The sequence below is a fragment of the Diabrotica undecimpunctata genome, chromosome 7, assembly GCF_040954645.1.
Source record: "Diabrotica undecimpunctata isolate CICGRU chromosome 7, icDiaUnde3, whole genome shotgun sequence".
Classification (NCBI taxonomy): domain Eukaryota; kingdom Metazoa; phylum Arthropoda; class Insecta; order Coleoptera; family Chrysomelidae; genus Diabrotica; species Diabrotica undecimpunctata.
The window spans coordinates 305432-327630 of record NC_092809.1 but is presented as its reverse complement, the minus strand read 5'-3'; the positions used below and the strand labels follow the sequence as shown (position 1 = coordinate 327630).

The window sequence follows — 22199 nt, the reverse complement described above, 5'->3', positions numbered from 1 at the left end:
TTAAAATATCTGAGGCAGAAAAATTTCTGGCTTTCCAGTTGAATCATATTGTACTGGAGCGTTGTGAATTGTCGTCAGAAGAAGCACAGACATATTTACTTTTGTCTTATAGGATATCATTGTTTTTTCACCATATCGAAGCAAAATAAGGAATGACCAATTTCACGATTTTTGAGATTTCTCGGGAATTATTGTTTTTTTATTTTGCCGTAGAGTACCAACTATAGTTACATTGTAAGGATAATGTGGGTTATTTGGTGGACACAATTAAAAAACAACGAAGGTGCGGTAAATGTGGCAAATGTACCAAATATCGATGCATTAAATGTAATGTAGGATTTCATCTCGAGCAATGTTTTCTCAAATATCACACCTTGAAATAAATAATGTTTTATGAAATATTGTGTCCTTCATTTCTTCATTGCCCAGCATATGATATATCATACGTCAAAAAAGACAGTTACAAAGAAAAAAAAAACGTAAATTTTGCGCAAAAACAACCTCTCTTTATTTCATTTTGAAGTTTTGATTAAAATTTCATTTTGGGCATTAATAGGTTAATATTTCGAATAATTATTAGCAATAAACAAACGCACCAACCTCCGTAACGGAAATGTCACTCGCAAAAGAAGGAAAACGGAAGAGAGCATGACCGCTGAGAAAACCGTGGTATCAATGTAACGTTGGTGATAAAAATATATATTACATAATAATAATCAATTTCCTAATTATAACAAAATAATAGTAAATTAATAAACACGAAGGTCATTAAATCGGAAACAATGGGTAAGTACATAAAATTACAAACAATAAATCGACGCCCTGTTTATTTGTATTTTAGATGCACATACGGATAAGTATTTGAAATTTTTTTAACCGATCTATCATGAATTTAAATCTTCTATTCAGTATATTTGCTGTATGTAGTGTACTTTTCATCCATGTTCAAGTAAGTCCCGCTCTGTTACTTTTTTTAGAATATTATTTTGCTATTAACTTTTAATTTCAATTATATAAAACGTGATTAGATACGTGACGTGTTAACCCTTGCAAGTACACAGTACCTACCTCTCAGTACTTTTTGTTCAGAGTTTGTCTATTATCATTGAATTTTTGACATAAGGATACTTTAAGTAATACCGAAAAATATTTAAAGAAATCATTCTTAATTTAGTTATGGTGTAGGGAGTGGTCTCCTGGAGGACCACTGAGCGTTTATGGACTTGGTGTGAGAGTAATGCTTGATGGTATCAATAAAGGACCACTTAAATTTTAAAAACAACATTCTTTATTTTCTGTGTAATGGTTTGAAACATGACAGACATAATCCTACATTCTTTACATTCTATTTTTGTTCTTTTTACATTTTTTCTAGTGCTAGCACATCGCAGTTTGATTCCTTGTGGAGGCATATGTTTACTTAGTTGGGGGCAAAAATACGCAGTTTCGTCATCTCCTGTCGGCTTACATATTGTTTTTCTATTTTAAATATCGGCAGTTGTTCTATAAGTTCACTAATAAATAAAAAAAAATCTTCATTTGCGTACTCCTGCCCTACAAATGGAGCAGTAGTACGCAAGTTCGTATTTTTGCCCCAAAACTAAAATGTATACAATTCCAAATAAAAGAGATGGTAAGCGTTTAAAAGAAACCAATCTTTATTGAAAAAATCAAACGTAAAATACAAAACGTTAATATAAAATAGAACTGTATTTGGCGAGATCGTCAGAGAATCCTACTAAATTGGAAAATCTGAAAGAACTGGTTTTTATTGGCTTTGAAAGTTTTAAAACAATATCGTCCTTTCGAAAAAAGGCATCTTCCGTTGTCTTACGAAAACAAAAATGTGGGCAGTCGCTTAAAAATTACGCCTTCATTACCATCATCATGTACTTGGCAGACTGTGGCGACAAATAATCTGTATGATTTTTTCCAAAAACCTTCACTACGACAAAGTCATCAGGTAAAATATTTGGTATAACATCAATGTCTTGCTCTTTTTCTCTTTTAAATCAATACTTTCTGGATAGGAGTGTGCTACTGATTCATCAAATAATGATGATTCGTCGAAAACTTTCCTTTTGGCAGAACGAATTTTGGCACATTGAGATTTGATTTTTTGATTCTTCAGTAATGCTTTCCTGTTCTTCCTCTTTTTTTTGCTTCCTGTTTTTCTTCTTATTCTTCTAAAAGTCGCTCCGTATTAGGTATCGATGTTAGTAGGATTGACTTGAAATTTTTCCTGGTTCGTTTCCTTTTTATCTTAATTTTTGAAAAGGGAATAATATCTGAAGATGAAATTACTGACTGTTCTAATCTTGATGACGGCTGGAGCTCTTTCGTGTTAGTAACAGTTTTTTTTAATATTTGAAGGACCAGATACAGAAATTCTGACTTCCGATTTTGATGACGGCTGGGGCTCTATCGCATCAGTATCAAGTTCTTCTTCTTCTTACTGAAACTGGATAAAAACATGACCTTCATCATCTGAATCTTCACCTAAATCTTTTTCTGTTACTTCCGTTGGCATAAAATATACGCCCGAAAATATATTTTTTCTAATGGGTAGATTCCTGTAGACGAAAAGCCCTCTCCTGCTATATCTATAGTAGCAGTTTTTGAAAATGCTGTGAAAAAGAGACCAGCCACATGGTAAATGGAGAAAACCTGTCCTAGATGGGAACTGGTCCAACTATTAGCGACGCTCTCATAATAAGCTTTTAATGGTTTTATAAAATATCCGATCGAGTGGCTGGGTCTTATGGCTGCTTTGTGGTGGCAGTCTTAATAAATAAATAAAATTATTTTTGAAAATGTTACTGCTTGAAGACTTGTATGCGATACATTATTATCTAGCTTCAGAAGAACGGGTTCTCCTCCGTTGGAGTTGTACGTCTTTTAAAATGCTCTAGGTACTTAATAAACGTGGGAGTGTTCATGTAACCACTATCAGCAACAGCCATGTCACAGGCTGAGCAAATAACAAAAAATCGAAAGATATTGTGACCAGTTGTACTCATACAGCAAACAGCCGTAATTGTTTGTCCTTGGTCGGCAGCTACAGCTTTTACTACATCTCTCTTTTTAACTGGGGCAACATTTTTGGGCAGGTGGTTTGGGACTGTCTGAATGGCCGTTTCATCGACGTTATAGATACGGTTGGGAGGTAACTTATATTTTTTTATAGTGTTCTCCAAAATTTCAAAATATTGAGCAAGTTGCACTCTATTGAAGCCCATGGTTCTAGCAATACTTGTTTTTAGTGATCTAGTGAAGTCCCGACCAACCAACTGATTGACAGGTGAAAATGGATGCTCAATATGGTTTCTTACACAATAAAAGTAGATTAGAAAACGCAATGACTTCAGCGTCATTCCATAAAATCGTTTGTCGAGTTCTTTGCGATGCTGAACTATTTCGTTTTCTTGGATCTTGGTTAGAACTGCTATAAGTCTGCCTAAAGACTGGACACGTTTCCTTTTTTCAACCTTTGCATTATGTCGCTTTATAAAATTCCCCAGCTTTTGGTGTTTGACGCATAGAAACGCCATTATTAATAAGTTCACGAGCTTCGCACAAAATAACTTCTGTCAAAGGCTAAGGCTCTAATTTTTTTTTGTAGTTTCCAGAAAACAGAAACCAAGATTTAGATGCTTTAGCTTTCAAATGAGCCATAATACAAAATAGCGTTCAACTTAATTTAGGCATCTATAAATTTAATAATTTAAGTTTTATGGTTCAGAAAACCATAGAGACGCGAACTGAATGTAGTATATACAAAAATTCCTCATAATATCTTGCCTATGAAACAAAAACACGTTTTTAAAATTTACGATATCTATAGAAAGACATTAAAATAGCAGCTGTAAATTAAAATAACTTTTTAAACTAATCTTGTTTATTTATAACTTAGTAGCACATGGTTACTCTTTTAAAGCCAATATCTCTTCTTTGGGGACTTTGCCATATAGACACTTACAACTCTCAAATGTCGAGTCTTCAGGCAATGGTTTTTTGATCATGCATTTCTTTATTATTTCATCTGTCTTTGCTGGATCCTTGGAAATATCAACCAAAGTTTTTCTAATTAAATCCTCATCAAAATCGCCATTTTCCTTTTGAGCGCCGCTTTTCTTAGACATACAGAGGAGATGCTCTTTAACTTTGGGATCTTCGATAAAGTTGCCGGTTTGCATTTCCAATAGTTTGCTGACATCTACTCCCGTTTCTTCTACACATGTTTTACCAATACTTAATATTTTCGCTTGGACCTCTGGAGATAGTACAGTAGCCTAAAACACATAGTTATTTTACTTTAAAAGTTTTTTACAAAAATAGAGGACATTTATTATGTTGTCAAGAACCTTTCGAGAGAAGAGCACCAAGATCGACTATATAAGTAGCCGCTTCGATCCGAAGAATCAGTTTATTTTAAACACTAGAAAGAAGCGTGAGTACCTGACTTAACAATGGCAGTCCAATGAAGCGTCTTTGCCATTCCTTAATATTCTTATTCAGAAACACCCACCTCACAGTTTTTCCTATTCTGTATACCAAAAAGCCACCCATACAAACCGTTATCTCAATGCCCACTCACATCATTACCCCGCTCTTACCCCAGTTATCAACACTCTTGTTTCCCGTTCCAGCGAAAACAATCACAGATCATTCGAAATCATCAATTCAATCAGGCAAACATTCTTAAAAAACGGCATTCCATCCACAAAAGAAACCATGCCGCCTGATAAACCCAAAATCTTTCTATCTTTTATTAAAGATGTTACTGAAAAGATCAGTAGAACTCTTAACCCTCTAAACATCAAACTACTCATTCCAAGTTGTCCAATCTCGTCAGATCTATAAAAGAGCAAATTCCAATAAAGGCCATGGTGTCTACGAGACACCTTGCTCCAGTTGGCCACGTACATACATAGGACAGCAAACCGACGAATACATAACCGTATTTACGAACATTTTATATCTGTAAAGCAGATTAATACTTACAAAACAATTTGTAGGTTTTTGTGATGTTATAAAACCTTTAAGATTACTTAACATTAAAAACACACTCAACGAGAAAAAAAAACTGGATTCGAGCACTTCTGTTCGTTTATTTAATTGTCAGTTGATTTTATTTGCACCGACGGTTTCATTAGGCTGTGTTGTTTGAGCTTTTGCATGGATGAAACGACACTAACTTATTATACTCGGCTTGGTGACGAGAGCGTCAAGGTTACACATGTGAAGTGCCTTCGTACATATAGTTCTCAGAGTCCAGTGAGTCCATAATTGTCAAGGAATATTCGGGATCGAATTTTTTTGGGTTCGTGAAAAAATTTTGGTCGATAGAGAATGGAACAATTTGGACTATTAGTTTAAAAAGGGATATGATGGATCTTATTTGTTATGTATTATAAGAGAGTGATATATCTGGCTCAAGTTATCGATGCCGGTTCTTTTATTTAGGAAAGTTGGATGTTTTAGAATTTCGCACATTTCAAGGAGAAATCGCTTGTGATTGTGATAATTTTGTTGTTTACAAACTATTTTGACATTAGTGAAATCGATACAGTCTTTAGTTGAGTTGGACATGTTGTACAAGGACACAAGAGGGTTTAGACATCCTTATGCCGCTTTTGTGGGACGTTAGTCGACCTTGGAGAGAGCGGCTGGTCTGGCTGATGTATCAGGAGTTGTACTCTGCACAGGGTATATGGTATATGGCTTTGTGTGGCCGGTATAGAACTTAAACATTAATGAAAACGTAATCAAAAGTGCAAAATTATGTATTTAAAAATAATAGCAACTGCAGGAAAAGATACATCACAACGGAGTTGCCAAAACGTCAGATATAGCATTATGAGAAGAATGGGAGATAATTTAATATCAATAAAAATTTGTAAATGAAAAGCCAAGGGGCGAAGAAGAAATGGATGGCCAAAGAACTCTTAGTACAATGATATAATTAAAGCTATGAGAAGAGAAAAGTTTGGTTAGCATGAGATATAAACGACCAATTATTACAATTTGGTTCACCGCGTAAATAGGGCTTGGTAGTAGAAAAAATAGTAAAAGGACATAAGTACAGTTAAATGGAGTTAATTGACTAAATGTAGTACATATACTTACATGTACCCTAGACACTTCAAATAAGCAGAAAATGAACAACGCGATGGAATAAAACATACTGTTTGCAACTCATTAAGTAATCACCAATCAACTCAATCGGTTTTAAAGCGCGGTGGAATTTTAAACAAATATTGCCGATTTTATCTAAAAGCGTTTAAAAATATTTTAATGATGATGAGCTTTAGTAGTTCCGTTGTTGATTTTAATAAAAATGACTATTTCTTATTAAATAATTGTATACCAAAAAAAATGACCTGATTTATGAATAAATGAATTTTTAAATATATTCAAAAATTAAAGTGTGTACCTATATGGTGCACAGCCTGCTAATCTAGTCAACCATTGTATGTATATGTACAGATGCAAAGCTTAATATATATTTATATGAAAATTTTAACCAGTTGGCCTTCTAGACCAATTTTGGAAATATACCCTATTATTTTTTTGGCAAGGATGTTTCAAAATAGTACACTATTTTAAGTGAAAAGAAAAATAGTTTATTCATCAAATAAAAACACATCAAAAATAAGGATTAATGTAATTTAAGGAAACAATCAGTGCAAAGGTATTTACAACAAATCGGACGAGTCCACATTTTTTTAGGAGTTTGTTTTGCATCTTTTCGTCCCCGTTTCTTCGCTACTTCCTTATAGCAATTGGCATCTTCCTCTTTGTTTGTCTTCTGTAAAACATGACAATTGATATTTTCAGACGTTTTCTTTTTATTATTTGATGTCACTGAATTATACAGATACATTGCTATACTACAGTTATATTTGGAATAATCTCGAATGTAACTTTTCGATACCATTTTACAGATCTTCTTAAAGCTCGATAGTAGGATGACATTTGGTCAGATAAATCAATAGCAGATTTGCCGATATTAAATTCTATTATGGCACATGGTAAACCATGTAATTTTATGCCACCTCGAGTATGCTCTTCTGTAACTTGATCTATATGTTTAGTGGTTAATAACAAAACTTTGTAACCTCGGAAACCTTTTTTGGATGGTGCTAGAAAGGTCACCAATGGAGACACTGCGGACGGCAGCCAGATGGTTGGTGGAGAGCGAGTCGTGGGTTCGAAACTAGCTTTTGGAACCGGGAATGGGTCCAACGGACGAAATAAGTAAAAATATGACAGGATAAGACGTATTAGAAAAGATACCGAAATAAACAAAAAGATATATGGGTTAAATTATCAAGGATAAGATAACATAGGAACAGGGCGCCACTTAATTTTTTGGGCTTAAGGAGAAAATTAAGAAACTTTGAAAAGAAAAAAGATAAGGAAAAATATTTTGGTTCTGAGACCAAATCCACGGAAAGATACCAACAATTCATTATTAAATAAATTTGGTCAACACACCATAAATACTTACCTACGAAACTTAATCAGCCTGATCTTTCTTCTGGTAGAAGGTATAATAATAATTTAATATAATAAGCAAATATTCAGAGTTGCTATGTTAGCAGGAAACTTGTTAGGAGTCGACAAATAAAATTCATACATAAAACAAAAACAATATATTCAACAACACAATGATGTAGGCGGCTGAATGTACACTCAAGTAATAAAAATACACCATCAATTATTAAATGATGGTATACATATAAAAAATAAACAGTATTATGATTGGTAAATACCTTTACAAATACAATATAATGGAATCATACACAAATTAAATTATCAGCAAAGAGAGTCTGATGCTATATGAAAATATTCAACTAATATGTTGAATATTTTCATAAAATTGATTAAAGAAAATCTCTCTTTGCTGTTTAATGGACATATCTCGAGATACTGGGTACAGTAAATAAAAAAATAACAAATAACACAAAGTTAATTAAAATTAAATTCAAAGAATACAAAAAGATTACAGAAATAAAAATTTAACCAACCCGCACATCTATCTCGCACTGTTGTTTAATGATTAACTGAAAATTAAATGTTCGTAATCTAGAAGTTCTTAATATCTGATTGAAGGTTCGTAAGCAAATATTAAATGTTCTTTAAATTGAAAGCAAAATCAGTAGTTAACCCTAACTACAGGAGAAGAAATAATCGAACACAGATTCGCCCAGATAGTTGAAGATAATATGATAACCATATTATTCGCTCAGATAATTGAAGGTAATTGATTATGATAACTTACAGTAAATCCTGATGACTGCTGCACTGCACTGAATTTAATATACTTTATTATAATACTTTACTTGTATCAAGCACTGAAGTTAATTAAAATTAAAAGGTAAAGTAAATATATTTAATCTAATATAGTATTAGATTTAGAAACTCAAACTATATAAGTGTATACACAATAAAAAAATGCACAGAGAAGATAACACAGAGACGGTAATATGAGCGAGCGTCTGTCCTCAAAGACTGCCCTCTCAGAAGTGGTTTTCCTTCTCTAAAAATTTACGAAACTACCCAAGAAGATGGGATATCTCCCACTCAAAAATGGTAGGACAGTATCCATTTCTGAGAAGGTAAAGTTCTAACGACTATCGGAAAGTTCGAGGTAAATCGGTACTAGTAACTTGGAATGTGACGAAAATACAATCTCCGGAATTAGAAAAATTACTATAGACGTGCTTTTGACAATATTTAACAAATCAAATCGCCTGAAACCGGAAACTAACAAGAGCCGCTATTCCTATAAATAGTTCAACACTGGCAAGAGTCGACTGCATTAACTTCGTGGCGAATCGGGATGGATAAAATTAAATTAAATTAAATTTTCTCTCAATTTTCTTTCTTTCAATTAAATGTCCAGTGCATATACCTAAAACTGCGTAGAAACAAGTTATAGAACAATGTTCTACAACAATAGGGAAAAAATAGTGCAAATTGCCAAAGAAATGGTGTGAGGGGGGTAAACTAAAAAATCGTATTTGGAATACTGTAAATTCTAAATACTAAATGTCATTTTGAGCAGGAAGGATAATTTTTTTTCTTTAAAGCAATGCCTATACCTAAGTTATGGAGTAAAAAAATAATTGCGTATGTTCCAGTATTTTTTTTTGTTTTTTAAATATATTTTTGTAAAAAAAAATTATTTTTGACTTAACAGGTGACATTTCGGTAGTAAATTAAATTTTTAGCAACGGTTCTGTTGATGTGTATATACAAAAACTTTATATAATTCGCCCAAATGCACTCTAGTGCTTAGGGATAAATTTACCACTTTCTCAAAAATGCAACACTTTAAATGGTGTCACTCCCCGGTTTTTTAAATTTGGTATGAAAACAGTAATACCCCTTTACCTTTGTGGATCCTTTTAACATAATTATTAATAGTCTATTTTTCATCATCACTTGAATAGGTGAGTTCAGCATTCTATGATTACTTCTAGTTCTTTCTTATGCGTAGTACTTATACATGGGGGTATGTTATAATTTCCCGATTTAAAGTTCTGTTGATATCTATAATATAAAAATGAATCGCAAAATGTGTTGGTAAGCGCATAACTCAACAACGCATGGACCAATCTTAACAATTCTTTTTTTAAAATGTTCCTTGATGTCCAAGGATGGTTTTTACGGCGAGAAAAATTCGAAAAATTTCAGGGAAAACTCTAAAACAGCCCTTTTACAAACTACAAGCACTCACTGTTGTCTAAACAATATAGGTGTGTTTCTAACGTCGAAGAGTCAATTTTCGCTTTATTGCGTGTGTGCGTGTTCGCGTTGGAGGATCTAATGCGTTCACACAAAAGTGATAATATCGTGAACCGACCAAATTGAAAAGTCAAAAAATATAAGAGCTATAGATTTGATAGGCCTCGCAATATTCTTTCATTCTTTGTATCAAATACGGATTATAAGGGGAAATCCAAATATACAAATAAGCGAAGAAATTTACAATGAAGCATTGATTTCATTTGAGGACATGTGCTTGATGATGTCAAACGAACTATTATTTCAATTAGGCCTGGCTGCGCCCAATCGTCCAATGCATAATGCTTTTAACAAAGAGTTACACCGAGAAAAACTGTAGGATCTCAACACTTTGAAACAATTAATTATTAATTGAAACAATTAATATAAACAATTTATTTGATACACTTATGGAAGTAACAAATGATAAAACAGGAGGGATTTACTTCTTAGATGCACCTGGTGGTACAGGAAAAACTTTTTTGATTTCACTGGTATTAGCAACAATTCGCTCACAAAATAAAATTGCACTTGCTTTCGCTTCGTCAGGAATCACAGAATATCTGCTTGAAGGTGGTCGAACAGCCTATTCAGCACTAAAGTTGCCATTAAACATGCAAAGCAACGAAAGTCCAACCTGCAACATTTCGAAGAACTCTGCAATGGCAAACGTTTTACAGCAATGTAAACTGATTGTTTGTGATGCATGCACGATGGCACATAAAAAATCTTTGGAGGCTTTAGATAGAACCTTACAAGATCTACGGAGCAATCGTAACCCATTTGGTGGTTCAATGATTTTATTAGTAGGAGATTTTTGTCAAACATTGCCAGTGATTCCACGATCAATGCCAGCTGATGAATGCATTCAATGAGTGAATGAGCTCAATGCATTTTTAAAGTCCTCCAATTTGTGGAAACATATCAAGGTATTATACTTGAGCAAGAATGGGCGTGTCAAGTTGTAAAATGACCAGTCTGGAGACATATTCTCTAAACAACCCATTGACATTGGTAATGGCAAATTGCCTATAGATACCTTGACTGGTTGCATAAACTTTCCTCAAAGTTTTCGTCAGTTAACTCGATCAAAAGATGAACTTATTCAAAAGGTGTTTCCAGATGTTGCTTAAAATTACAGAAACCATGATTGGTTTAACAAACGGCCTATATTGGCTGCAAAAAACATATCTGTAAATGAATTAAATTTCAAAATTCAAGAACAAATTACAGGCGAATTGAGGATGTATAAATCAGTTGATTCGGCTACTAACCAAGATGATGTCGTCAACTATCCGCCTGAATTTTTAAACTCGCTGGATTTACCAGGATTGCCACCTCACAATCTTCAATTAAAGGTTGAATCGGTAGTTATAATGTTGAGAAATATCAACCAACCGCGTCTTTGCAACGGCACACGGTTAGCTATAAAAAAATTATTGAACAATGTGATAGAACTAACTATAATGAAAGGAAAGTATAAAGGAGAAGACGTTTTGATACGACGCATCCCAATGATTCCGACTGATTTACCATTTGAATTTAAACGACTACAGTTTCTATTGCTTTTGCTATGACCATAAAAAAGTCCCAGGGGCAATCATTAGGTGTTTGTGGTATTAATCTAGAAAACCCATGTTTCTCACATGGTCAATTGTATGTTGCCTGCTCCCGTGTTGGAAAACCATTAGATTTATTTGTGTATACCAGGTAATCAAACAAAAAACATTGTATATCATAAAGCACTACAATAAAAACAGATTTTTGTTAATAATTATGATTCACTTGATTTACAATAAAGCGATTACTGAAAATACTTATATACGTTTTATTTCATTATTCTTTATTACATCGGTCATTAACCCTATGTTAATAATAATAATAATAAATAATTAATTATCTCTATGTTTTTACATTGAAGCACCCACTTTATAAATATGTGTCACCTTTAGGTTCCCACTATCCCTTTAGATTATTTTTCAATCAGGTTTAAACTTTAAGATCCCCTCTTAGTTTGAAGCCCTCTGGCAGACATCCCAGTCGGGTTTTTTAGTGGGTCCAAAAGGGTGGCCAAAGTTCGTGGAAGCGAAGATACTTAGATCACCCGAGCTGACCCTTACACACCGCCCTATTATCATGGTGACGGTTCTGTTCAGGAGAATTAAAGAAATAAACTGCCACATTTCAAATCTATTTGACAGGTAGAAGTCTGTCGGGTCCGCTAGTAATATTAAAAAATTCAGATGACATACAGGGTGCGGCATTATTGCGAGGACGTCCAATTATTATTTGTCGGAAGAGATACGAAAAAAAATTATTTAGATAAAACTTGAAACAGAGATAGGGCCATACTTTAAAATATTTTCAAATATACAGTGCCACCCATATTGACGGGGTGGAACAACTTGCCTTTTTCTTAATGAAACTACATATTTTTAAATTTTTGGGCTCTTCTATGTATCTATGGTATGGTTCTATCTGTGTTATCTAAATAATTTTATTCGTATCTATTACGACAAAGGAGTAATTGGACTTCCTTGCACTAATGCCGCACCCTATATATTGGTTTTATTGATTTTATGTTATCAGTTCCTGATTTTTTATAATTTTTTCAATAATTTTATTTGATTTGGGGAAGGAAATGAAGTCGGAAAATTATTTTTTAAGATTAAATTATGATTTACAACGTTTCAAATATAGAAACACATTGTTTATTTATTTTTCCAACTTTTTTCGGCGTAAGAATGCATGTTGATATGATTTCTAAAATAAAATTACTACAGATATAAATCTTTTTATTATAGAACAATTTTAATAAAAAAAACGTTTTGAATCCAATTGTTTTATCGTTTCGACTATTTTAAACTTTATCACATGGCGTGAAAACCTAAAATTTTGTCCTTCGGGGCTTCATTATACAAACACTTATAACTTTCGAAAGCAGATTCTTCAGGGGTCGCTTTCTTAATCAAACATTTCTTCATCAGCTCTTCTGTTCTCTTGGCATCGTTCGTAATTTGATTAATTCTCTCTTTAATTACAGCTTCATCTATATCCCCATTTTCTTTTTGAACGCCAATTTTTTTGTTCATGCAAAGAAATTGTTTCTTTAGTTTAGGATCGTCAGAAAACTCTCCTTGTTGAAGTTTTATAATCATCTCCAAGTCTGCTCCGCTTTCTTCCATGCAAGATCTTCCAATCTCCAGCACTTTTGCTTTTATCTCAGGAGTCATTTGATTCTAAAAGAAAATAAATATTACTTATAATACTTATAATAAGAAATAAATAAGCAATTACGAAATAGGATTAGTTCATAAATATAAATACTTGGGCCATGAAGTCCAAATTGCCGGAGTCAACCAAATTTCTGAACTGCAATGAAGAATTACTTTCAACCAATGTGTGCTTCCAGTTATGACTAACGATGTCGAAATAAGACTTAACTCAGGCAATAGCAACCAAACTCAGAGTAGTCTAAAGAAGAATGGAACTCTCGCTATTATGACTGAATCTCAGAGACAGGGTTAGAAATGAAGAAATAAGACGAAGGACATGTGTCACAGACGATAGAACGCATGGTATGGTTAAAGTGGAACTGGGCGGGCCATGTAGCTATAGTAAAAACCACAGTTAGAATGCAGTGTTGGTCTTACGGCGTACAGCGATACCGCTCATGTCGGCACAGTGGTAGGTGTATGGTAGTTTGGTGGTAGACTAAAGGAAAAAAGTTAACTTTCCACTGCCTCTAAGTAACTCATGGGTAGACGACTTTTTTGATAAAATAGCTCCACCTTACGTAAATAACCAGATATATGTAATGCCATCTGAAATTCTCTCATCTGATCAGAATCATTTTCTCTTAACACCTTTTTTAAGAGCTGAATTAGAGTTTGCCCTTGATAATCGCGTTAGTACCTCACCAGGATATGATGCAGTCAAATATCCTATGATACAAAATTTGACAGATAACGCAAAAGAATTACATTTAAATATATTTAACCAGATAATTATTGAGGGTAACGGCATAATCGATTTTAAGCGTATTATAGTTGTCCCTATTCCCAAACCGGGAAAAAACCCTAAATTAGCTGAAGTTTACCGACTTATATCATTATTATCATGTATATTGAAGACTCTTGAATGGATGATTAAAATTAGGTTAGATTGGTGGCTAAGGGATCAAAGTCTCTTACCCGCTAACCAACATGGCTTTAAGAAAGGTTATGGAACTTTAGATTCCTTAACAACTCTTGTTGTAGACATTCAGAATAGTTTTTTCAGGAACAATTATGTACCTACTTTATTTTTAGACATCAAAGGTGCTTACGACTCGGTATCTCTTACAATTCTCCAAGAAAAAATGATTAAATTTGTTCATATTCCAGCACAGTTTGCTTCTAACGTTGTAAACCTGTACACAATTTTTATATCCGTTATGTCTCCTTGATTGTGTAATAAAAAAATGACTGCATTGTTTCATTGAGAAGAAGTTTTTCCTTGGTAGATGCATTTGGTGAAAAGTTTGGCCAAAGCCTGGATAATTTTATCAAACCTAATTTGATCGTCCCTACTACTCCGTCATCACCAGAGGATTTGTTATTTTGTATGTCTAAAAGTGACGTTTTGATCTCACTTATACAATAGCCTGACATGAATTATAAATAAAAGACAAAGCGATAGGCCTAGAAAGGGGTGAATGATACAAATCCAGTAAATCGGGAGTAAGAGAAGGAAAACATTAAAACATATGAAGGAAATTGCTGGAGACTGAAAGTCATAAAAGAAATCGATTAAAAGTGGATATATTGTAGGAATTCGATGCTTTTATAGAGCATCAGATAATAAATCAAATGTTTGTTAAACAAAACAACAAAAATTATTCATTTAAACTATGGACACATTACTTATTGTCCCCAATGGCAAAAAAATATTTTATTTTTTATATAATTTGTCATTAATTTAATTTTATCTTGTCACTTTCCCGTTTCTTTTCCTATGTTATTTATCTAATCTATCCATTTGTTCCTAGATCTACCTTTTTTATTTCTCTGTATATTTCTATATTCAAAAATTGCACCTTTCTATAGTTCCTTTTGGATAATTTGGTCATACCAGTTTGGTTGCATATTTCTGTGCCATTAATGGTTTTTGGTTTATTTTTCTGTTTTAATTTTGTATTCTATTTCGTTTCATTTTCACTACCTTCGTTCTTTATTGCTTCAGCTTCATTATAAAAATATTGTGCAATGATTTTTCTGTATTCTTCAGTTCTTATATTATCATCATCAATATACTCTTTTAATAAAAAATATAAAGATGGGAATAAACGAAGAGAATAGCCTTGTACTAATAATAAATAATAAACATAAAACACGGAATAAAAAAACTTATTTGAAAGAAAAAGGATTAATAATTGAAGAAACCAATGTGTACACAATATGGTGTTGACGAATATCAAGTGTAATATGACGAAAATAACGATCCTAATCACTATAATGCAGTTGCAACCGTAGTTGTAAAACGCTTATTCAGTAGTAATCAGGGAAATATCCCCATATCTGACAGTAATCCTAGTGAAATTTAATTTAAAACCATTCATTATCAATATAATTCAGGTCTATACCCCAATACCATCCAGTGACGAAGATAAGTTATAAGCATTTTAAAAAGATCTTACTGATACTATAGATATTTTTAAAGCAATAGAATATACCATAGTCCCCAGATATTTTAACGCTATAGTAGGCAAAGGACGCTGTGGGGTATTATGGCTTGGTAAACAGAAATTAACGTGGAGATCGACCAGTTTCGCCAAGAACACGATTTCACTATATCGAATACTCACTGCACATTAATACCGAAAAGACTCATCAAGTCAAAGTCAAATCTCGAATCAGAGAATAAAATTATTAGGAACCAAATTGACTTCATTCTAATAAAAAATCATTTTAGAAACTGCATTAAATTAGCTAAAACTTAGCTAACATTGGGTCTAATCAGAATCCCAAAGTAAACCCAATTAGAATTAAAAAAGTGTCGTAAAAATATTGATAAAACCCAACTACAAGACAAGAACGCTAAAAAAACGGTTCAAAGACAATTGAACGAAAATTCAGTTTGAGAAAATAATGGTGAGAATGTCGATGAAGGCTTGAATAAAATTATAACAACAGTTAAGAAAATCTGTGAAAGGAATTTAAAACGCAGCTCAATGCAAAAAAGAAGGCTTGTATGGCAGAAAACATATTGGATTTATTGGAGAAACATATTGGAGCAACAACGACTAGTAAAAAACAACGAAACTCTTTATAAAAGTATATAAAAAAAATTCGACATAAAATACGAGAAGCAACGTGTCAAGATCTAGCCAAACAGGGTCATGAAATTCAAGAACTCGAAAATAGATACGACCCGTTTAGTATCTTCAATATCTGTTTCAATATCAAAGCTGATATCTTCAATAAGAGACAAACTGCATTGCTACATCATAAACAAGATAAAGTAATATTGAAGTAGAAGACAAATTTAAATAATGGGAAAATTACATTACGAACCTATTCGAAGATGATAGAATTAGTTCATCTCCAGATATTACTAATTGTGACAAATAACACTCTTTGAGGTAACACAAGCTATACAATCATCAAAAATGACCATGCGACAGGTCCTGATAAAATTTTAAGAGAAATATACAAGCTTATAAATAATAGCAATGTTTTAGAGGCTATAACTTCGTTTTTCAATATCACTTATACCAGCGGACACCTACCCAATGGTTGGTCCATTCATTGTTCATAATTCTACCTAAGAAGATAACACCAAAAACCTGTGCTGAATATAGAACCATCAGTTTGTTAAACCATTTATTAAAAATTGTTCTAAAGGTAAAGAATACTTAAGTGACACACACAGTTTGGTTTCCGTAGCGAGTCTGAAACTTGAGAGGCATTGTTTGGTATAAACTTACTTGTTCAAAGATGTCGTGATGTATTATGTAGATCTGTACCGTTATTTTATTGACTTTCAAAATGCATTTGATCGTATTAAGCAGTCTATATTGATCGAAGTTCTAAGGGACATTAGCTTTGATGGCAGAGACGTTCGCATAATTGCAAATTTGTCTTGGAATCAAACATCTACAACTATAATCTACAAGAGGTCGATGGAGGTTCCGTTATATTTAATGTTGATTGATAAATATAAAAAATAAAAAAAACAGCGAATTTAAAACATAAATATATCTAAATAATTTAAAAATAAACTCAACTTTTTTGAGACCTCACTTACCACTGAGAGCCCAATAAAAGATATAACGAGCAAAACAGCCAAAGCTTGCATGTTTGTAGACTTCTGTGTAAAATGGTCTGTTCTGATGGTGAGTTGTGAATTTAAACTACAAATCATTAACCCTAATTTAATTGTTACAAAAAAGTAATATAATGATGATGAGATTTAAAGTAATGTAAAAATTAAAAAGGACATTTTTTTAAATTCATGAACAATGAATATTGTCGCATCATTTCAAAACAGCTGGATGATACAGATCATTGCGTATTCTTAACAAAGAATGGTTTCCGTTATTTAACTATTTTGGCTTATTAGATAGTAATAAATAATGAAACGAAACATCTCAATGATTTGTTTAACGATTTTAAATTCGTCTAAAATATTAGTTGAACCAATTTCTAATTAATAGAAATAAAAAAACAGGATTACCGTAGTCGATTGTTATTCTTTTTATATAATTCCCTAAAACGATTTCCGTTTTCCTCTTATTAGAGATGAGAATCTACTAACTTTTTGATTCCACAATTTAGTTTCGTTTCATTTCATTTAGTTGTTCAATAATAGTCATTTTTATCTCGCGTTTCTATCAGTATCCAATGTATTCAATCAGCTTTGATTATCTAATTATTTTAACTTCTTGGTCTCCCTTTTTGAATTTCTTATTCTAGCTCTACAGATGGGGACTTTTTGCTTCATGTTTTGTCCTCTTTTCTAGTTTAGTATCTAGCTCATCATTTCCATTCAAAGACAGAGGGGAATAGGCAGATTGAGACCCCGAACTCGAACGGAACCATATCCCTCTTGATAATGGTTGGGTGCCGAAACATCGAGTATTAAATTCTCAACGAGGTACTTCCCGCGTTGTAACTTAGTAATCTTCAAATATATATATATATATATATATATATATATATATATATATATATATATATATATATATATACCATCATCATCATTCTCTTTGCGTTTATCCCTATGCGGGGTCGGCTTCCCTAATTACATCTCTCCTTAAGTGTCTATATTTGTTGGTCTTGGTATTGGGTAATTAACGTCCCTGCGTTGAACATAACCAAACCATCTTAACCTATGCTCTCTCATTTTGGCAACAATTGATGCCACCCCTAGACTTCTCCTAATATACTTATTCCTAATTTTAACCTTTTTCGTCACTCCACTTATCTATCTAAGCATTCTCATTTCCTCTTACTTCTTAACTGCCCAACATTCAGTTTCGTACATCATAGCTGGTCTTATGACTGTTTTTTAGAATTTCCCCCTTCAGCTTCATTGAAATTTTTCTGTCACACAACACACCACTCGCTTTCTTCCACTTCATCCATACAACCCTAACTCTACTGAATGCATCTCCATCTATTCCCCATTTTCTATTTATAATACCCTATGATATTTCGTATGTCGCTAAACGTTCAATATTAATAAAGACACTGTGTAATGCCCTTTTAGTAGTTGCCTTGTTTGTTTTTTCTATCGTAACATATTCGTGATATCTATCCCTTTCATTTGATATGTCGCATGTTAGGATTCGTTCAGTTGTATATTTTGTACTCAGCCAGAGGCTTTCTTTAAGTTAATATATCAAAATTTGTTTTTTAGTTAAACTGTTTTTATCCATAGTGCCCCATGACATCTCGTGTGTACGTGCATCTCCAAATCTTCTATTCATAATATTCTATGATATATTATATATCGCTATACGTTCATTAATAATAAAGACACTGTGTAGTGCCCTTTTGGTAGAGTTACCTTACCGGGCAAACGGTGTGACCTGTCATCATATCCTTTTATATAGATAGATTCTTGACTTCTTAACTTTTATCTCCATTGTATAATTGATTTGCGTATGAGATTTGAAATTATAATTATTCAGATCCCGATTAACACTCAGTTATTTATATTTGTTTTGTTACCCGTTTAATTTTTGTAGGCAGAGATAGACAGCAGTGAAGAAGTATTCTTAACGAAGCAACAAGTTTTTGACTACTTAAAAATCTTAAAGAAATGTGAATTGGATAGTGGAGCAAAACCGAAGTATATTCGTAACAGTATAATGGGACGATTTAAGCCAGAACAAAAGTTTAAAGATTATTTATACTGCTTGGGAAATTCTACAGGTAGGTAATTAGATACATATTTACTCGAATAAAACTTATTTTCACTCATTATTTATATATATTGTAGCGAGATTAAATAAAACGAGCGGTTCGAATTTATGTAAACATATTTATTTATAACTTTACAGTTCGGTAGTATCTTAACGACTGGCTCTACTTCTAACATTGTTACCTATATATACTACAGTTACTAGGTTCGAGAATATTCTGGCGTTGTCCCACCTCTAATTCGCCTACGTGACCGGTTATTCTCTCTCGCACTCGATACGCCGCGATGTTTCGAGAAGAGTATTAGAGATGCAATGCAACCGTTACCTGGGCTATGCCGAGAGCATGTTCGTAACAATATATATATTGAAATGATTTCAATATGTTAAAAAGGATACAACTTAAATGGATTTTTATATGAGTTTGTTGTTCATGAATTTCATGAAGCCATCACAATGTGGGTTCGACTCTGAAATAAAAGAGAGAAAAAGATTAGTAAATTGTTAAATAAATTAATTTTGACTTACCTGGTATAGTGTTAATAATTTCTGAATAGTATAGTTGCCTAGTGTATAGGTGAATCGTCTAAACTTTAAAAAGAACAAAAAAAGAAGAATTCTTAAAAAATATTTAAACATAGAAATTTTCAAAAAACGTCAGAAAATAAACTGTCAAGCAAGTCTGTGGGAGCTAAATTAATAGGGGTTTTGTTAAATAAGAAATTACAGTGATGTGGAGATGAAAAGAATAAATTGTATTAGCATTGTAATAGAATAAGTTTTATATCTGAACATTTTTTTTTTATAAATTCCCAAATTAGATGTGATTAAAGTGATTATGAGAAATTAATGTGGATTGACAAATGTGTCAGAATAGGATAGTTTTATGGTTTAAAAAAAATAGAAGACGAAAAGAAAAAGAACGTTGGTTGCTGTTAGCAACGGATAATAGTTTTTTTGAGGAGGCCGACGAGGATTTTTCGACGAAGGTGAGCCCTGAAACTGTGGAATAGGTCGGGAGTGTTTTTTAACTCGTCTAATTAGAATCCAGAATTTGTTCCAGAGAGTAAGAGAAACAATTTGACTTATAAATTATTATTGGAGTACAGAAATGTCATTTAAATTGAGAAAATTAAAATTCATGAATTAACATAATTGCGATAGGCCTTAAAAAATAGAAAATATTAATGATCATTAAATTAAAAAGAGAATAGTACGTACCTTAACTTCCGAAGAGAGGATTGATATTCCAGTTTCACCGATTATTTTGCGAGTAGTTAGTTTTCTTTAAATAAATCAGAACTGTTTTAAAGTGAGGTTGGATAATAATTTTGGGGATCATTTGAAATTTTGATTATATTTGAATGCAAGTTAAAAGGCAGCGGAATAAAGTGTTCATTTTCTTTTTCTTTATAGTTCATTTAAACACTTTATAAAGTTGCAATATTTATTTAGTTTTTAGGTACTTGTAGAGAGTCTCCACATTTTGTAATAAATTTTTATTGTCACGACACTAAACCACATTAAGATTTATACGATTCCTATTTTTGTAAATTTTTTAAAGGCAACCCAAGTTGCAGACGAATTTTATTGTTTATATTAAATTTGTTCAATATTAATAAATAACGTACTTCATTTGGGTTAATTTATCAAAAGTCTAAAGTAAATTTTGATTTAATTTCTTTTTGAACTCTACCAGGAGACTACAGAGTCGACGTCACACAGTGACAGATTGCTTAGAACATATAATTGAGCTAGCTGAGGTATATATTAAATTAAACAACGAACCACATATTTTAAAAATTACAACATTTATTATAAATAAAAATAAAATTAATAAAATACAACTTTTTCAATATATATATATATATATATATATATATATATATATATAATATATATATATATATATATATATATATATATATATATATATATATATATATATATATATATATATTAAACCTAGAGCTTAGATTAATACTATTAGAGAAACTAATATTAAACTCAACAGTCTTCCGGGTTGAACCACGTCGATTATCATTGTTCCGAGATTTCGACATCCTCTTGGATGTCTTCTTCAGGGCTTCTGAGGTCGCAGTCTCCCGAACCCCCAGACACTACTACACTGATCACTAACCAATGCATTACTGGTACTGGGTGGCGTGGGGGTGAGCTTGGGGGTAAGCGTGGGGATTGGTGCGGGGGTTGGTGCAAAGATTTCTAGCAGTACATTTTAATATTAGGAGGAGAAATAATATATGCAGCAGAAAAAGTATTTATTTATGTTCCTGTTTATAATTCGATAAATTTATATTAAATTTAATTTTTACCATGTTTTTTAGGATTTTTAGATAAAGAAGGTAACATTGATAAAAAAGCGTTCCTACACAAGACAAATGCGTTACTAAAGAATAAAAAAAATGCGGAAAAAATAGTCAACTCGTGTATGTCACAAGAAGCTGATAAACCGACAGCAATATTTAACGCTCTAACATGTTACAACGACATGAGATCGAAGATTTAAATGTAATGTATACAACTATTTTTCAGGTTCATTTTAAGTATAATTTTATCCAATAATAAATTTTTCTTAGTTGTTTTATTATGATTAAACCCGATATATCACAGATTTTAGTCTAGCAAATAACTTCATGACGGATGAAAAGAGGTGGTGAAGGTCTTCTCTATTTGATCATGAAATAGATAATGGTAGCCATCTAGGTCTCCTCAAGATAAAACAAAATTAAACAATGCGAGTCAAGAACTCAACAGAGAAATCCACCAACGAAAGAATGAAACAATTAGGTAATAAATACTTAAAAAATTTAACGAATGATAATAGAACTGATTATTCTTTATAGAAAACTACAAAAAATGAAGAAGAAATAAAGGCGCAATGAGAAAAAGCAGACAAATTTGATATACATCTTAAAAACACATTAAAATCTAATGAAAAACAAGATGAGCAAAATTGTTAAGAACCAGTCCAAGTAAA

The 22199-nt window shown here is 32.4% G+C and overlaps 3 protein-coding genes across 3 annotated transcripts; 1 reads left to right on the top strand and 2 right to left on the bottom strand.

Annotated features, from left to right (window-relative positions):
* The first annotated feature begins 814 nt into the window (after positions 1-814).
* On the top strand, positions 815-21797 carry LOC140446158 (uncharacterized). The gene is made up of 3 exons (XM_072538688.1): positions 815-949; positions 19028-19214; positions 21547-21797. The coding sequence occupies exons 1-3, from the start codon at positions 887-889 to the stop codon at positions 21726-21728; spliced, it is 432 nt and encodes a 143-aa protein (XP_072394789.1). The 5' UTR covers positions 815-886; the 3' UTR covers positions 21729-21797.
* LOC140446157 (B2 protein-like) lies at positions 3887-6236 on the bottom strand. The gene is made up of 2 exons (XM_072538687.1): positions 6130-6236; positions 3887-4292 (listed from the first exon to the last, which is right to left on the bottom strand). Exons 1-2 carry the CDS (start codon positions 6184-6186, stop codon positions 3924-3926), a joined length of 426 nt encoding a protein of 141 aa, XP_072394788.1. The 5' UTR covers positions 6187-6236; the 3' UTR covers positions 3887-3923.
* LOC140446156 (B2 protein-like) lies at positions 12574-17208 on the bottom strand. The gene is made up of 2 exons (XM_072538685.1): positions 17083-17208; positions 12574-13034 (listed from the first exon to the last, which is right to left on the bottom strand). Exons 1-2 carry the CDS (start codon positions 17197-17199, stop codon positions 12666-12668), a joined length of 486 nt encoding a protein of 161 aa, XP_072394786.1. The 5' UTR covers positions 17200-17208; the 3' UTR covers positions 12574-12665.
* Positions 21798-22199: the final 402 nt, after the last annotated feature.

Coding starts and splice junctions, on each gene's coding strand:
- LOC140446156 (XM_072538685.1), bottom strand. CDS start 17,199: ATGATTTGTAGTTTAAATTCACAACTCACCATCAGAACAGACCATTTT. Junction 13,035..17,082: donor CTTTTATTGGGCTCTCAGTG/GTAAGTGAGGTC, acceptor ATTTTCTTTTAG/AATCAAATGACTCCTGAGAT.
- LOC140446157 (XM_072538687.1), bottom strand. CDS start 6,186: ATGTTTTATTCCATCGCGTTGTTCATTTTCTGCTTATTTGAAGTGTCT. Junction 4,293..6,129: donor TTGAAGTGTCTAGGGTACAT/GTAAGTATATGT, acceptor TATGTGTTTTAG/GCTACTGTACTATCTCCAGA.
- LOC140446158 (XM_072538688.1), top strand. CDS start 887: ATGAATTTAAATCTTCTATTCAGTATATTTGCTGTATGTAGTGTACTT. Junction 950..19,027: donor TACTTTTCATCCATGTTCAA/GTAAGTCCCGCT, acceptor TAATTTTTGTAG/GCAGAGATAGACAGCAGTGA. Junction 19,215..21,546: donor CTGCTTGGGAAATTCTACAG/GTAGGTAATTAG, acceptor CATGTTTTTTAG/GATTTTTAGATAAAGAAGGT.